Raw genomic sequence first — 17,520 nt, forward strand, 5'->3', positions numbered from 1 at the left:
CAACTTATATGTATTGAGTGCCTAGCGTGTATAGGCACTAGGGACGTCCCCAAGCCTCTACGCCCCCTGTGTCCCTCCACCTCTTCCCATCCCCACTGTCTCCCAGCCTTTTTGCCACCCACCAGCTCAGTCCCTCCTAACCCCTTACCCAGAGCTTCCCAGGTCCCCTCCTCCAGTCTGACTAGCTCTGGAAGGCTGCGCTGAGTATCACACACAATAGCCCGACCCCTCTGTCTGCCCCCTGCTTAGGGCAGAGCCAGCACCAGACAATGGCCCCGCCCTCTCCCTTCAGAACTGTCAGCTCCCCCGCTCCCTTACCTGGAGCCTGGGGATGCCGCTGCGTTTCCCTCCCTCTGGAATGCCAGGCTTTCCGGTCTCTCAGTGCCTCAGCCCCTGCCACACCCCCACCCCCATTCTCAACCCCATCCCGCCTCACTGGTCCTCAGTCACCATGGCGACCGCATCTCTAAGTGGGAGGGACTAGAATCTCCCCATATTCTTCCTCCTCCTACCCATGTCCCACTGCGCCCCACCTTCTGTGGCTCCTGGATTCGCACATGTGGAGGAGGAGGGGCTCCAGATGCGGGAGGAGGTGAAAAGGAGGTACAGTAGCCCCCGGTCCCTGCTCAGCTCCCTTGCCCACCTTCAGCAGGCACCACCGTGCACATGTCACCACCTGGGTTCAGGGGGTCAGCTGGGGCCCATTCCTCTTTACAACCAGTTCCTCTGGGTTTCCCTCTACCCTGGGAACTGTGTATATGCCGGGGCGACACAGCTGGACCGCAGCCCAACCCCATGCAAATTCAGTTTGCCAATGAGGACACGAATGAGCCCACAAATATCTATGCAAATATGCAAATAAGCCAAGGGACAGACTCTGTTAAGAACCCCAAGGAGCCCTCTTCTATTTACAGTATCCTGACTTCTGAGGGAGGGGGGTCCACTGCCAGGTTCAGGTTCTGCCTCTCCTTCCTAAGCTGCCTGAGAAGAAGGTGGCTCCCCCGGAAGCCTTCTGTGGCTAACACCCTCTGAGATGTATTAAAAGGGGAAGGTTTGTGCTGTAGAGAGCAGACTTCAGAAAGGACTTTCCAAGGGTCTAGACTAGATGGACATAGGGAAAGAAGACAGCCGGATTCTTTCCCATTCCGGGAGGAGCACAGGCAGGCGGTTTGTATGGAGCCTTTTTGAGAGCCAAGCCTGTGCCCTCTCCCAGCCCTGATCCTAAACAGCCTTGTTACTAGAGCTCCCTTATGTCTCTACTGGGCCCTAACTTTGTTGGCAAAATGAGGAGTTGAAAAAGCCCCTTCAGGCTGGGTGCGGTGGCTCACGCCTGTAATCCCAGCATTTTGGGAGGCTGAGGCTGGCGGATCACCTGAGGTCAGGAGTTCGAGACCAGCCTGGCCAACCTGGAGAAACCCCATCTCTACTAAAAATACAAAATTAGCCGGGCATGGTGGCGCATGCCTGCAGTACCAGCTACTCGGGAGGCTGAGGCAGGAGAATCACTTGAACCCGGGAGGCGGAGGTTGTAGTGAGCCGAGATCATGCCATTGCACTCCAGCCTGGGCAAAAAGAGCGAAACTCCATCTCAAAAAAAAAAAAAAAAAGAAAGAAAAAAGAAAAAGCCCCTTCCAGGCTGGCCTCTCTCTCAGCTGGCAGGGGACTAGAAAAGGCACCATGAGTCTGGGGCGAAGGGCCCTAGATCCCAGGCTTGGTTGCCTGTAGCCTGCTGTGTGATGCTGGGCAGAGCATTTACCCTCCCTGCCTCACATCCATAAAATAATGGCTTTTCAACCTGCCTGGGAGCAGCATGGCTCCGCCAGACTTCATAGTATTTTTAAGAGGAAGGAAATGAGTGTGCTGGTGTCGGCCCCGGGTAGAGGGTTTCATGGACCAAGACTGCTTCCCCTTCAGATCTGAGTTGGGGTGGTGGTTGAGCATTTGCTTTGTGGTGAAGCAAGGAGGGCATGGCATGTGCTGAAATCGGAAGTGGACCCTGAACGGGGCCGCCATGTCCCCACTGATTCCTGACACTCCACCCTCACTGCCTCTCTGCATCTCGGCTGTGGGGACTCAGAAAGGACCTGCTTGTTCAGGCTTCTCTCCCCTGGGACTGGGACACATGATTTGAAATTAAGATGGTGGGGAGTAGAGGACCCTGAACTAGTATGATGACAGGAAGGAAGCAGGTGAACTGCAGGAAGCCCTCACACCCCCATTGGACATCCTTGGGTCCCTGCCCCTATTTTCTTCCCTTTTAGGGGAATTGGATCCAGTCTCTGTGGCAGAGAAGGAAGGAGCTACCTTTCTGAAATAACCCAAGGGAATGGGGGAGCCTATAGATCCCACCTGGCTCCACTTCAATCCAGGTCACCCAGCCGGACTTCGGGGGCCTCCCCTGGCCTTGCCATATGAGAATCAAAACTTCCAGAAAAGAGCTAAATAGTCTTAATGAGAGAGTAGGGACATAGTCCAGGGTGGTGGCCATAGCCACAGTTAGAAACTCGCTGGAGTGAGCTGGACACCCAGGCCTCCTGTTTGCAGTTCTGTGGGGTGGAGAGGGAGAGAGAGCCTTTCCACAAACTAATCTCCATTTCTCCTGCTGCAGCATACATAATTCTATTTCCTCTGGTTTGTCTAGCCTCAATTTCCCCACCTGTGGGGAGTGGGGATGTTGGGACCCTGTGTCTTTGATTGCAGGGGGCAAGGAGTGGCTGATGGAATTTAGAAAATGAAGGTCTTGGGGAAATGAGATGGGGGAGTGGAGGGAGGAGACCCAGGTATCCTGCTCCTTAGGATATGCCCCTCAAGATCCCTGAGGCTGCCCCTCCCCCAGTAGAGGCCAGAGGACCACCCCCTGCATTGTTCACTGGAGTTGACACACAGACACTCCATGTCCATAGTCCCAGAGTTCTGGCATCCCGCCCCTCCCTCCCACCCCAGGGACCACAGTCCCCCTTCCCCACCACTTTTAAGCCTTACCCCCAGCCCAGAAGTGGAGACCCTAACCCAGGCGTCCAAGACTTCCAGCAGAGTCTGCACCGGACAGGGCGTGGAGCAGGGCCAGGCATGGCAGGGAGGGGGTGGGGGCCCTGCCAGCCCCCTCCAGTGCCCCAGTTCCCAGGCAGCTCTTAAAGGGACCAAGGAGAATTAGCCAGGGGCAGCTTAAGGGGGTGAGTGTAGAGGAAAGTAGGTGGTGGGGAGAGGACTGGACTTGCCAGGGGCAGGAAAGCCAGAGCCGGGACCACCTGACACCTCCCCTACTCCCCTGGAAGCCCCCAGGGTCCTCTGCCTCACTTTTCCCTCATCCCATGAGACCCCCATGCTGGCCACGCAGCTTCCGACTCCACCTCCTCAGACCCTGCCCCCTGTTCCCCTTGGGCTCCTGCCCACTTCCTCCCCTCCCCCATATGCGTGCCACCTCAGTCTCCAGTGAGAGCTGCCAGCTGGCACCAACTGGTACTAGGCACGGAGAATCAGCCCAAGAAGTAGAAGGGCCTGAGGCCTGGCCCCAGAAGGCAGGGGAAGACCAGCACCCCAGAGTCAGTCAGGGGGCGTAGGAGGCACCTTCCCTTCCAGTTGCCTCTCCAAGTCTTGTTTTCTCTGCCCCTCTGGGCACAGCGCAAAGGGGGCACCGAGGCTCTGAGGAGGACCCTGGCTCACCCGCTCCCTCTGCTTCCTGATGGGCTGTCAGGATTGTGACGTAGAAAAGGAAAATCTTAGTTACTCCAGGAGGGGCTGGGGCAGCTGAGAGAAACCCATGGCAGAAGAGAAGGACAAAGAAAATGGAGACAGAAGATAGCAGACAGACAAATAGCAGAAAGCCTCAATTCTCATATCACCCCTCTACTCACAACCCTCCCTGGCTTCCCAGAGCCCATGCAATTAATTTCAAACTCCCCGCAGGGTACTGTAGGCCCCTCCCGACCCTTTAGTGAGGGAGGGCTTTTCCCCAGGCAGCCTGGACTCCGCCTTTCTCTGAGTTTCTGTTCCTATGGTATCTCCCACCTGGAAGATGTACTCTTCCGGGATAGTAGTTCTCATTTCCACTTGATGAAACCCTTCTTGTCCTTTCATGCCAAAACAACCCTTTCCTCTGCAAAGCCCCCTGGTCCTCCCACAGTATTCTGAGTTGCCACTGTATTTTCTGAGAATCTGGAGTCCTGGGTGACTTGGGGTAAACCTCTTCTCTCACTGGGTCTCAGCCGCCTTCATTAAAATGAGAATGGTAATAACCTGCCCACTAGTGGTTAAAGTGAAAATTAGTTCCACTCTTTGGGATGATACTTGGCAATAGGTCTCAGGTTCTGCAAAAGTGCTCACATAGCTGGGCGGGATGGCGGCGCGTGCCTGCGGTCCCAGCTACTTGGGAAGCTGCCAGGAACCCAAGGCTGCTGTGAGCTATGATGCTATGATCAAGCCTGTGAATAGCCACTGTACTCCAGCCTGGACAACGTGGTGAGACCTTGTCTCAAAAAAAAAATGTTCTCACATTGAGCGATTCAATTTCTGAGTCTATGCATTTACTTTAAATACTTATAAAGCACCTACAATATAGTCAGGCACTGCAATAGGTACTGGGGACTTAGCATGAAAAAAACAACAAAAGACCTGCCCCTCAGGTGTATGTATTTTGGTGGAAGCCACAAATACACAAGTGTAATGTATGCTCAATAGTGTTAAATGTCCCAGAGAAAAATAAAGAAGAAAGAGTGGCTGGGAGGTTAAAACTCGGGATGAGGAAGATGCTACTCTTTTATAAAATTTGGTCAGGGGGCTGGGTATGGTAGGGTAATCCCAGCACTTTGGGAGGTCGAGACGGGTGGATCACTTGAGGCCAGGAGTTCAAGACCAGCCTGGTCAACATGGTGAAACCCCGTCTCTACTAAAAATACAAAAATTAGCTGAGCATGGCAGCTTATGCCTGTAATCCCAGCTACTCGGGAGGCTGAGGCACGAGAATCGCTTGAACCTGGGAGGCAGAGGTTGCAGTGTGCCAGATCACATAATCCACTCCATCCTGGGTGACAGAGCAAGATTCCATCTCAAAAAAAAAAAAAAATAACATTTGGTAAGGGGGCTGGGCATGGTGGCTTATGCCTGTTATCCTAGCACTTTGGGAGGCCGAGGCAGGAGGATTGTTTAAATCCTGGGAGGTCGAGGCTGCAGTGAGCCATGATCACACCACTGCACTCAGCCTGGGTGACAGAGTGAGACCCTACCTCAAAAAGTAAAATAAAATATAAAATGTAATTTGGTCAGGGAAGGCTTTACTGGACACTGACATTTGAATAGAGATCTGAAGAAAGAGTGAAAACAAGGCATGCAGATACCTAATGAGAAAAATGGTCCAGGCAGAGGGAACCATTAGTTCAGAGGTCCTGAGGCAGGTGTGTGCGTGGCGTGTTCTAGGAATATCTAGGCAGCCACGGTAGCTCCAGTGGGGTGAGAACAAGGGAGAATAGTGACAGATGAGGTGGGAGGGGTCATCATGCATGGCTTTGTATGCCATTGTGAAGACTTTGGCTTTATCATTTTCGTGCTTTGGGAAGACACTGAGGGTTCTGAGCAGAGGAGTGACCAAACTGTTAAAGGATCACTCTGCTGCTGTGTGGAGAATAAACTGTACAGAGCAAAGGCAAGAGACCAGTTATAAAACTAATGCCATAATCCAGACAACAGATGATGGTGGTGGCAGCAGCGGTGATGAGAATGGCCTGAATTCCAGACTATTTTATTGTATTTATTTTTTATTTTATTTTATTTTGAGACGGAGTCTCACTCTGTTGCCCAGGCTGGAGTACAGGGGCATGATCTAGGCTCACTGCAACCTCTGCCTCCCAGGTTCAGGCAATTCTCCTGCTCAGTCTCCTGAGTAGCTGGGATTACAGGCCTCGTGCCACCACAGCTGGCTAATTTTTGTATTTTTAGTAGAGACAGGGTTTCACCATGTTGGCTAGGCTGGTCTTGAACTCCTGACCTCAGGTGATCCACCCGCCTCGGCATCGCAAACTGCTGGGATTACAAGTGTGAGCCACTGTGCCTGGCCAGATTCCAGACATATTTTAAAGATGGAGTTTTACTAATGGACTGAATGTGAAGTATGAGAGGAAAATAGAAGTTAAAGATGACTCCAGGATTTATGGCTAAAGCAACTGGAAAGGACGGTGCGGTCATGAGCTGAGATGGAGAAGATGATAAGCAGAGCAGACTGGGGGTAGGTGGAAATCGGGGTAGCAGTGTTGGACATGTTAACTTCGAGATGCCGTCAGACCTTTACGTGGGGATTCCGGTCTGGGGTTCCAGGCAAAGGAACAGGCTGAAGGATAAAGAGTCACCAACATAGGCACAGTCATTAAAGCCACGGGCCTGGAGGAACTCTCTTAGGGCCTGAGTGTAGACAGAGAAGAGAATCAAGCCCTGGGGCACTCCATCTCTTAGCGGCCAGGGAGAAAAGAAAGGATTGGCAATGTAGGCTGAGGACCACACTCCCATGACAAACAAGGTCAAGTTAGATGAGGACTGAGAAGTGGTTACTGGGTTAGCAATGTGCAGGGTGCTGGGGGCCTTGACAAAGGGCAGTCTCCTTGGCAGGGAACAGTCTCCTTGGTGTAAAGCAGCTGAGAGTAAAGAGAGAGGCAAAGGTGTGAAATCGTCCTCTGGAGAATGGAGACGACTGGGCTAGGGACAAAAGTTTGTGTGCATGTGGTTACAAATTGAAAGATTTTTAGTAGAGTCGAGTTTCACTATCTTGGCCAGGGTGGTCTTGAACTCCTGACCTCGTGATCCACCCACCTCAGCCTCCCTCTCTTAATCTTTTATTTTATTATTATTATTTTTTAAATTTAATACAGACAGGGTCTCACTATGTTGCCCCAGCTGGTCTCAAACTCCTGGACTCAAGCAATCCATTCTCCTTGGCCTCCTAAAGTGCTGGGATTACAGGTGTGAGACACCACACCTGGCCCCCTCCTAATCTTAAGGACTGCTATGAAGCTGGGGTGCCTATAGTCCCAGCTACTCAGGAGGCTGAAGCAGGAGGATTGCTTGAGCCCAGGAGTTCAGGGCCAGCCTGGGCAACATAGTGAGGCTCCAATTCTAAAAAAACCCCAAACACCAATAAACAAAAAGCGATATGACGAAGATAATCTTGCCGGGCACAGTGACTCACGCCTGTAATCCCAGTGCTTTGGGAGACCGAGGCCAGTGGATTGCTTGAAGCCAGGAGTTCAAGACCAGCCTGGGCAACATGGCAAAGCCCCATCTCTACTAAAAATACAAAAAAAAAAAAAAAAAAAAGCAAAAAGAAAGAAAGAAAAGAAAAGAGAAAGAAAGAAGGAAGCTGGGTGTGGTGGTGCATGCCTGTAGTCCCAGTTACTTCAGAGTCTGAGGCACAAGAATCACCGGAAAACAGGAGGCAGAGGTTGCAGTGAGCTGAGATCGCACCACTGCACTCCAGCCTGGGTAACAGAGTGAGATTCCATCTCAAAAATAAAGAAAAGAAAAAGATAATCTTTCCAGGCCAGGTGTGGTGGCTCATGCCTGTAATCTCAGCATTTTGGGAGGCCAAGGTGGGCAGATCACTTGAGGCCAGGAGATCAAGACCAACCTGGCCAACATGCGAAACCCCGTCTCTACCAAAAATGCCAAAAATTAGCTGGGTGTGGTGGCACATGCCTGTAATGGCAGCTACTCAGGAGGCTGAGGCAGAAGAAACACTTGAACCCAAGAGGTGGAGGCTACAGTGAGCTGAGATCAAGACACTGCACTCCAGCCTACGTGACAGAGTGAGACTGTCTCAAAAAAAAAAGAAAGAAAAAAATGGATTAAAAAAAAATTATTTGTTCTTACCTGTTTTAAAAAAAATTATTAAAAATAAATAAATAAATACCTGGGCGCGGTGGCTCATGCCTGTAATCCCAGCACTTTGGGAGGCTGAGGCGGGTGGATCACGAGGTCAGGAGATCAAGACCATCCTGGCTAACATGGTGAAACCCCATCTCTACTAAATATACAAAAAATTAGCAGGGCATGGTGGCAGGTGCCTGTAGTCCCAGCTACTCGGGAGGCTGAAGCAGGAGAATGGCATGTACCCGGGAGGCGGAGCTTGCAGTGAGCCGAGACTGCGCCACTGCACTCCAGCCTGGGTGACAGAGCGAGACTCCATCTCATAAATAAATAAATAAATAAATACCCTGAGCAACATATTGACTTTTTTTTTTTTTTTTTTTTTTTTGAGAGGGAGTCTCACTCTGTCGCCCAGGCTGTAGAGGCTGTAGTGCAGTTGCATGATCTCGGCTCACTGCAACATAAGCCACCCAGTTCAAGCGATCCTCCTGCCTCAGCTTCCCGAATAGCTGGGATTACAGGCATGCACGACCACACCCAGCTAATTTTTGTATAGTAGAGGCATTTTGCCACATTGGCCAGGCTGGTCTCAAACTCCTGACCTGAGATCCGCCTACCTCAGCCTCCCAAAGTGCTGGGATTACAGGCGTGAGCCACTGTGTCCGTCCCTTACCTGTATTTTGAATTTTACCATATGATATGTATTTTTGTTGTTGCTGTTGCCCAGGCTGGCCTAGAACTCCTGGGCTCAAACAATTTTCCCGCCTCAGGCCAGGAGTTGCTGGGACTACAGGCGTGCGTGCCACCACGCTAGGCCAAGCATGTATTACATTTTAACAACAACAACTTTTTTTTTTTCATAATGAAATGTGGCTGCTGAGTGCTGACTTGTGCTGTGAGCATCATGTGAGGTGACCACGTGTGTGGACACCTTAACTGCTGAGTCCCCGGCTGCCGCCCCCGCCGTGCTGCCAGCTTGTGGGGCAGTGTTTGTGTGCGGCCCTATGCCCTCAGCCCTCCTCCTCAAGAGCTAGGAACGTCGCCTGCTGCCCCTGGTGTTCCCCAGCCCACAGTGCCCATGCAGCCAGCTCACCAGGGTTCAGCTGAGTAGCGAAGGACCCCTACCCAGGATGCGCAGGCACCACCGTGGTGGGGCTCTGGCGCCCCAAGGTGCCCGACTCAGGAAGTGCAGGTGGGCGTCCTCATTTTGGGACACACGGACTCCCTCGCTGACATCTAAGACCCCATATCTGCGGGGCCTCAGGGTCTTTGCTGAGGCCTAGGAGAGTAAGGGTTTCCTTGGAAACTGCCAACCCAAGCAGGGACCCCTTCCTCAAACCTCCTTCCGCTTAACTTCCCTTCCCTAAAGGCACTGTGGGGTCTCAGCCTATGGTGGAATCAGGAGTGTCCAGCATGACCCTCTCAGTAATTTTGCTTTCTCACATGTTTTCCCACGATCCCAGCCAGACATGCCCGTTTCTCACTGACTCTTGACTGCAGGCTCAACTCTGCCCAGGGAACATAAATAAACTTCCAGAATCTTGGGATCTGTGCCACCTTCGAGCTGAGTGGCCTGAGTTCCAGAGGCCTGGGAGACAATACCTACCTCTCAAGACAGTACGAAGGCCAAATGAGATGCTGCAGAAATGCTTTGGAAACTAGGAAGGGCCAGAGAAAGGCTGGCTTCTATAGCTCATTTTCCCTGTTTGGGGCCCCTCCCCTCAGTCTGGGCACCTCATGCCCCCAGGTTGGAACCCCCTCGGAGGCTCCTACTTGGCCTAACATATCCCTTTGTCTGCAGTCTATTTTCTGACTCCCACTGGGGTGTAATTTCTCTGAGGACAGTGGGCATCTTGTCTTGTTCATTTCCCAATCCCCCAACCTGAGCACAACATGGCACAAAGGGACATTAACTGCTCCTTTCCTCTGCCCTCTCCTGCAGCTTCTGTTCCCTCCTCCTCGGATGTCCTTGTCCTTACGTCCTGATATGTCACCACCCTCAGACTGGGTCTATATCATATGTCTTATATTCATGCTTCGCTCAGGGCCCAGCACAGAGAAAGCACTCAGTAAGTGCTGGTGGACGAGGGAAGTTAGTTAGCAAATGCCCTCCTTCAGGCGCTGCTTCTCTGAAGGACTTCCATTGGGAGAGAGCCGTACAGTGGGTGGTGATGGTTATATCAAAGCCTTCCCCCTCAGCCACCACCGAGTGCCCAGATGTGCACCCAAAGTGCTCTGATCTCTAATTGTTTCCCCTGGAGCAGGGCAGGGCTGGGCAGCAATGAGCAGGAGGATGCAGTGACTGTGCGGCGCTCTGTGTGCGTGTGTGTGTGTGTGTGTGTGTACGCGCGCGCATGCCCACGAGTCTGCACCTCAGTACACACAGCGACGTCCACCAACAAAGACACCATAGCAGCCAGGGGTAGAAACAACTAGTGTATTGATTTGGGGAGGAGAGAAGGGGTGCAGATGGGAAATGGGGAGGCAAGGGCTCTTTAGTGTTTGCCAAAACCACTGCCACACCCCTCCACCCCCTCTTGCCTTCCTCCTCCACGGTGGGTGCCAGCAGGCTCTCCCCTTTCCAGTGACCTCCCTCTCCCTCCTCCCAGCACCCCACTTGGCTTCAACCTCCAGTGACTGCACAGAGCCCACCCAGGGTCTAAAGCTAGGGAAGGCAGCTCAAACTCACCTTTCTTCTCCCTTCTTCCACCTCCCACCTCATTCCCATCTCTTGTCTAAATAAAATACAGAAAAGCAAGCGCAGCTGGTACCTGGGAGAATGGACTCACCCCGGGGCTGGGGGCAGGGGTGGGGACTGGGGGCGGGGCAGGCAGAGGAACCTCAGCCAGGTGTAGTGGAATCACAGCAGGCCAAGCCCAGGGGCCCGGCTCAAGCTGTCCTCTCTCTCTCTCTCTCCCTCTCGGAGGCTGGCCTGGCAGTGAGCCTGCCGTCCAGAGGAGGCTGGCAGAGAAGCCTCTATGCCTGCCTCTCAGGCACCATGTCACAGGGTCCCCGGGGTGGGGGCAGCAGCCAGGGCAGAAAAGCAGAAGCTAGCCTCTATAAAAGCACCCCTTTCCCTTGGCTTCTAGAGGAAGCCCTCTTTGGTTTTAAGGCAGATGTGGAGTTTCCTGGAAGCAGGGAAAAGGAAGGGAGGAGAAATTAGGATTGAGATAGATGAGATAGATGCTTTTTTTTTTTTTTTTGCTTGTGTTTTTCCTTCAGTATAAAACCACTGTAGAAAATAACTTCTCTTAGAAAAAAAAAAATACAGAAGAAAAAAACCAAAGGGTTATTTTTCTTTGGCTTCAAGCCCCCTCCCATGAGGTGCAGGGCAGGGGGTGGGCATGAGGTGAGGAGGACGCAGGAAGCCTCCACCCCTACCCCTGCCTGGCAGGTCCCAGATTACATGATGTTGCAGTTCTGGGGGCTCTAAGAGAGAAAACAGAGGAGAGAGGTGTGAGCAGCAGGGCCTGGACCCAGACCCTCCCTCCCCTGGCCCCTAGAAGGGAGGTAGCATCTCCCCCATCCCTCACACTCCAGCCCTGCCCCTGCCCTCCAGTCTGGGGCTCAGACAAGAGAGGCAGGATGCAGAGGTGGGCTGTCTAGGACTCAGGCTGTGGGGAGGAGGCTCCCACTCCCCCGGGCTGCGGAAGAGAAGGCAGGCTCTCCCCCCTGCAAGGCCACCTCGTCCTACCCCTCGATGACCAGGGACCCGCCTGCAGGATTTGGAGACAAAGCAGAGACAACTCACCTGGGTTCGGGGGCTGGAGTTGCCCAGGAGGTAGGAGCGGGTGACCAGATTGTCCCCGAAGCTGCCACCCCCACTGCCCCCCACACTGCGGTAGCTGCGAGTGACCGTGACACTGGAGGCAGAAGAGCCAGAGGAGATGGGTCCGCCCACCTGGGCTCCTGAGCCGCTGGCAGATGCCTTGTCGGCAGGCTGCCCGCAGGTCCCGCACAGCACGGTGCGCGAGCGCAGGTTGTACTCAGCGGGGTCCCCCGAGCTGCTGCAGTGGGAGCCCTGGGAAGGGAGACAAGGCTCAGGCGGGACGGCGAGTCTGGGACTGACCACTCAGGCCCAACCAGGCTCCAGGCTCCAGGCTCCTGCAGGCTCCCAGCCGCCAGGCAGGAAGGTGTGGTTCTGTGCCTAAGGAGCCAGCGGGCAATGGGGGTTTGGGAGGCCAGGGGCCCGGAGGAGGAGAGGGAAGACATAAAAGGGGAGAAGGCTCAGGAAGACTTGGGGACAGAGAACCAGAGCGGTGACTCTGACTCTGTTCTAGCTACTCTGAGCTTAAGAGGAAAAGAAGAGAGAACGGGAGCAAGCTTGTAGGGCAGCAGGCATGCACTATTAATTGGAGTGGAGGGGCGGTCAGGAATGAGAGAGAACATTCTTGCAGGAAAAATGAGGGAAATGAGAGGATATGCATGCAACAAGAATGGGGGAGAGAGGCAGGGCAGGCATGCCCCACGTCTGTCCTCCCCTCCCTTTCCCAGAAGACAAATCCAGACCCTTGTCCACTGCTCCCACAGGAATATTCCATGGCATCAGAAAGTTCCCACTCCCTTCCTTACCAGAGTAGGGCACCCAGACACCTGGGTTCCCTGTTCAAGGTATAGGGAGGAGAGAGAAGAAAGGCCAGGCCAGCGAGTAAAGTTCCAAAACATTCTTTAATGAAAAGATTTTTGGCATGGGGAGGCTGGGGAGAGGCTGCCCCCAGGCCTGGCTGGGTGGCCCCAGTGCAGGCTCGGCCTCAGCGGCGGCTACCACTCACATGGTGGTGATGGAGCAGGTCATCTCCATCCTCATCCTCGTCGTCCTCAACCACAGTCACTGAGCGCACCAGCTTGCGCATGGCCACCTCCTGGTGGGGACATGGAACCAGGTCCAAGGGTCAGGGCCAGGGAAGGGTTGTACAGCATGTCTACCCCAGTGACCACCTGCAACTTTTCTTGTGGCCTGCCCTTTGTCCGGCCTGCTGCTTACTCTGTCCTCTGTGGTGATGGAGCTAAGGAACTCATTTCCACCCCAGAGGGACACTGTCAAGCTCTCCGGGTAGGAGTATGGCTCTGCCTTTAACAATCCTCACTGTCTAACTTCCACCCCTTGTGCTGTTGAGGAAGCATCTTTTGGTTTGCCTACTGGGTGGAGAAGTCTGGAGCCTGCAACAGAGAGCTCTAGAAAGGGGCCCTGAATTGGCAAACTTGGGTTGGGGGCAGCTGGCTCCGATATTGGCCATCAGGGGGAGCCTCGTCCAGCAAGCAGCCAGGCCCAGGCCTACTTACTTCCCCAGTGGAGTTGATGAGAGCCGTACGCAGGCTGTTCCCGCAGCCCCAGGTGTTTTGTGCCTTCCACACCAGGTCGGTAGGGGGGCTGTGGGTGGCCCCAGCTCCTGCAGCCCAGATCTGGAGAGGAGAAAAGGACACTTACCCCAGTGCTCCCATCGCCACCCAAGGCCTCCCCAGAGTCCCAAGCGCCCTGCCACTCACCGTCACCACCTGCCCAGCCTTCAGGGTGAACTTTGGTGGGAACCGGTAAGTCAGCAAGGGATCATCTCCATTCTGGCGCTTGATCTGCCAATTGCCCATGGACTGGTCCTGCCGGGAAGATAGGGAAGAGGAAGGTCGGAGAGGCTCACCCAGGCTCTTGGGTGTATCTTGCTCAAAGGCCCAACCCTCTGCCCGCCTGCAATTGAGGCCTCTCCTTCCATCTACACACACCCCTGTCACTGCCCTTCCCCCGGGGATAATAGCCATGATCTGTGGACACATACGCAGCACCAGGCACACGGATACCTTATCTTTCATCTTCCTGACAACTCAAAGACTTAGGGATCAGTATTCATCCCCATTTTACAGATGAGGAAACTGATGCTCTGAGAGGTTAAATAACCTGCTCAAGGTCTCACAGCCAAAGAGTCCAGGAGCCAGGCCTGGAACTAGAGTGTGGAGGAGATATACAGGCTCACCCTGGTCCACCCTCTGAGGGCAAGGATGTTCCTCTCTCCACATGCCATCCTTCTGTCTTGCCACTCTCTCCCTGATGCAGCTGTATCCCCTTAGACCCTGAGCAGGAGCCTACCTCATTGGACTTGTTGCGCAGCCGGACAAACTTGCCCTCCTCGTCCACCTCCTCCACGGCCACGCGCCCGCTAGTGCGCGCGTGCTGTGAGAAGCTGCTGCGGCTCTCGGTGGACTCCAGTTTGCGCTTTTTGGTGACGCTGCCCCCACCCTGTGTCTGGGATGAGTGAGAGGAAGCACGGCCACGGCTGCGCTGCGAGGTAGGGCTGGGGGACAGGCGTAGCCTGGGGAGAGGGAGACCAAGTGGGGGTCTAGTCAAGGCCAGTTGTTGGCCAGAGGACACTGCCAGCACCTCCCCGACATCTCCCCAGCCCACCTCTCCTCCTCGCCCTCCAAGAGCTTGCGGTAGGCATGGATCTCCATGTCCAGGGCCAGCTTGATGTCCAGAAGCTCCTGGTACTCGTCCAGCTGCTGCTGCATCCTTGCCCGCATCTCGGCCATCTCCCGCTCCTTTTCCGCCAGCAGCCGCCGGCTGGTGTCCCGCTCACGGGCCAGTGAGTCCTCCAGGTCTCGAAGCTTCGCCTCCTTGGCTGCCAGCTGCAGGGGGGTGGGAGGGTTTGGTGAGCTCCCAAGGGCCCTAAGTATGGGGAAGGAGGGACGTGGGTCGGTGTAGGAGACACCTGGCTACTCTCTCCAGGATCTGCAATCAGAGCTTCCCCAGAGCCCTCATCAGAGCCAGCTCTGAACATCACAAGCTCTAAACATAGTCTTGGCTGGCAACTGGGAAGTCCTTCCCCTTGTCTAACTGAAACCTCTCGTTCTGAGGCTAGACTTTTTCTCCTGTCACAAATGGCACAGCCAACTAGAAAAATACTGATGCTTTTAACACCTCACATTGCAGAGTCCTATGGCAACTCTGAGTTAGGGAGATTAAGAACAGCCTCCATTTTCGAATGGGAAAACCAAAGCCCTGAGAAGTGAAGGTGAGGTAAGAGTGTACAGAAACAGCACACAGGCCATCTGACTCCACATCCTGCGACCCTTCTCTGTGGTTCTGGGGACACTTTTCATCCCTCTCCTCCTCAGGAACCTCCCACCCCCAACCCTGGGCTTCCAGCCTGCATCCTGCCCAGACTCTAGGCCCCTGGAGAGAGGGGTGAGGTGGGGTATCACCTGCTTCTGGAGCTGGCTGAGCTGGGCAGAGAGGCTGTCGATGCGGATGCGCGACTGCTGCAGCTCCTCGTGGGCGGCCCCCACCAGGTTGCTGTTCCTCTCAGCAGACTGCCTGGCATTGTCCAGCTGGAGGGGAGGACAAAGGGTTAGGACTGTGGTGACTGGGAGGGGTGGAGGCACAGGCCTGAGTTGGGCATCACTGCTACAGCCCCAGGTCCTGGGCCACCCTGAGCTCCCTGCCACCATCTGCCTGATCCCCAGAAGGCATAGCCCAGCGTGGGTAAGGGTAGGGCTGCCAAGGGCAGAGGCAGTGAGGGAACCAATCGAGAGCAAGCACCTTGGCAGAATAAGTCTTCTCCAGCTCCTTCTTATACTGCTCCACCTGGTCCTCATGCTGGGCCCGCAGTTCCTGCAGCGCATCCGCCAGCCGGCTCTCAAACTCACGCTGCTTCCCATTGTCAATCTCCACCAGTCGGGTCTCATGACGGCGCTTGGTCTCACGCAGCTCCTGGAAGGGTTGGAGGAAGGACACAGAAACCAAAATCAGAATTAGCTCCTGGGAGGCCAAGACCCAGGGGCGGGGCTCCCTGCCCAGCCCTACTCCATGAGCCACTACCAGCCCCACTTTAACCTGGGAGCTGAGTGCTGGCCACCCCCAACTCCCTGTCCACTAGGGCAAGGGACTCAGGAAGGCGAGCTCTGCACACAGCTGGTCCCCCCTAGCCCAGCCCAAGTCTGTCATCACCCAGCCCCAGCCCTCTGGCTTGCAAAGCACAGTCCCCACCTCACTGTAGATGTTCTTCTGGAAGTCCAGTTCCTCCTTCATGGTCTGCAGCCTGTTCTCAGCATCCACCCGCCGCAGCATCTCATCCTGAAGTTGCTTCTTGGCCTCACCTAGGGCTGCCTCAAGCTGTGAGGAAGCAGGCAGAGATGAGGAAAAGGGGTCACAGAACACAAGAACTGGAAGGAAGCTGAGAGGTGGGCTGCTGCCTGTGCACCCCTTCACACATGTGGAAACAGGTCCAGGGAAGGAGGGCCTTGGATGCCTGCAGGGGTCAGGACATCTACTCACTCACTCTTGGTAGGTACTGTGCTAAGAGAGAAAAGATATATCTAATACAAAAAAGTAGCCAGGCATGATGGTGGCACACGCCTGTAGTCCCAGCTACTCAGGAGGCTGAGGCACAAGAATCGCTTGAATCCAGGAGGTGGAGGTTGCAGTGAGCCGAGATCGCACTACTGCACTCCAGCCTGGGTGACACAGCTAGACTCTGTCTCAAAAAGAAAAGATATATGCCCCCCAGCCATAGGACTCCCTTCTCTGGCACAACATAGCAACTGCTATAAAGGAGGTATGTGCAAAGTACTGAGGGGACATGAGAGAAGGAACCAAAGTATGCCTGGGGTACTTTTGGGGGGCTCTGGGAAGGCCTCCAAGAGGCTAAGACCCAAGGGACAGGCTAGCGGGGCCTACAGAGAGCTACTGTCATGATTTCAAGGGCAGAAACAAGCATGTGCAGGCACAGAGGTATGAAGGCATGTGTGTTCTGGGGTCTTTGGAAAGATCAGTACTGCTGAAGCCTGAAGTACGGGGTGGGAAGGGATGGGAGAGGTGGCTGGGTCAGTAGGCAGGGGCTGGCTCATGAAGAGATGCCCTTATCTGCCATGAAAAGAACCTGAGGATGTTTGAGCAGGGGAGCACCATGCTTAGATTTTCTTTTATTTATTTATTTATTTTTTTTGAGATGGAGTCTCGCTCTGTCACCTAGGCTGGTGAGCAGTGGCGCGATCTCGGCTCACTGCAAGCTCTGCCTCCCAGGTTCATGCCATTCTCCTGCCTCAGTCTCCCGAGTAGCTGGGACTACAGACATGGGCCACCACACCCAGCTAATTTTTGTATTTTTAGTAGAGACAGGGTTTCACCATGTTGGCCAGGATGGTCTCGATCTCCTGACCTCGTGATCTGCCCACCTTGGCCTCCCAAAATGCTGGGATTACAGGCGTGAGCCACCACACCCAGCCGTATGCTTAGATTTTCATTTAAGAAAGCACAGGCTGGGCTAAGTGTGGTGGCTCATGCCTATAATCCCAGCACATTGGGAGGCTGAGGCAGGAAGATCTCTTGCGGCCAGGAGTTCAAGACCAGCCTCAACAACATAGAGAGAACATGTCTTGCCAGGCGTGGTGGCTCACGCCTGTAATCCCAGCACTTTGGGAGGCCGAGGCGGGCAGAACACCTAAGGTCAGGAGTTCAAGACCAGCCTGACCAACATGGTGAAACCCTGTCTCTACTAAAAATCCAAAAAGTAGCTGGGCATGGTGGTGGGCACCTGTAATCCCAGCTACTCGGGAGGCTGAGGCAGGAGAATTGCTTGAACCTGGGAGACGGAGGTTGCAGTGAGCTGAGATCGTGCCATTGCACTCCAGCCTGGGTGACAGAGTAAGACTCCATCTCAAAAAAAAAAAAAAAAAAAAGAGAGA

The 17,520-nt window shown here is 54.2% G+C and overlaps 2 protein-coding genes across 15 annotated transcripts in view; both read right to left on the reverse strand.

Annotated features, from left to right (window-relative positions):
- The window catches only part of SEMA4A (semaphorin 4A), a 30,422-nt gene extending 27,321 nt beyond the window's left edge, over positions 1-3,101 (reverse strand). The window contains exon 1 of one of the 8 annotated variants that reach the window (XM_034937358.3): positions 2,983-3,101. The gene's annotated coding sequence lies outside the window, so the exon portion shown is untranslated. Of the gene's footprint in view, positions 1-318; positions 470-2,982 lie in introns of those variants that run through there. The other 7 variants (XM_034937364.4, XM_055113205.2, XM_034937352.4 and 4 more) reach the window with 7 other exon arrangements.
- A 7,170-nt stretch (positions 3,102-10,271) lies between these two features.
- LMNA (lamin A/C) overlaps positions 10,272-17,520 on the reverse strand; it is a 57,512-nt gene continuing 50,263 nt past the window's right edge. For 4 of the 7 annotated variants that reach the window (XM_063604615.1, XM_063604618.1, XM_063604617.1 and 1 more), the window contains 10 exons: positions 15,824-15,949; positions 15,377-15,547; positions 15,040-15,165; positions 14,243-14,463; positions 13,928-14,150; positions 13,336-13,443; positions 13,132-13,251; positions 12,621-12,710; positions 11,600-11,869; positions 10,272-11,277 (listed from right to left, as the gene is read on the reverse strand). In XM_063604615.1, coding sequence (XP_063460685.1) covers positions 11,251-11,277; positions 11,600-11,869; positions 12,621-12,710; positions 13,132-13,251; positions 13,336-13,443; positions 13,928-14,150; positions 14,243-14,463; positions 15,040-15,165; positions 15,377-15,547; positions 15,824-15,949 — 1,482 coding nt within the window. In that variant the 3' untranslated portion in view covers positions 10,272-11,250. Of the gene's footprint in view, positions 11,870-12,497; positions 12,711-13,131; positions 13,252-13,335; positions 13,444-13,927; positions 14,151-14,242; positions 14,504-15,039; positions 15,166-15,376; positions 15,548-15,823; positions 15,950-17,520 lie in introns of those variants that run through there. The other 3 variants (XM_055113222.2, XM_063604610.1, XM_063604621.1) reach the window with 3 other exon arrangements.

This window comes from Pan paniscus, chromosome 1 (genome assembly GCF_029289425.2).
Source record: "Pan paniscus chromosome 1, NHGRI_mPanPan1-v2.0_pri, whole genome shotgun sequence".
Lineage (NCBI taxonomy): Eukaryota > Metazoa > Chordata > Mammalia > Primates > Hominidae > Pan > Pan paniscus.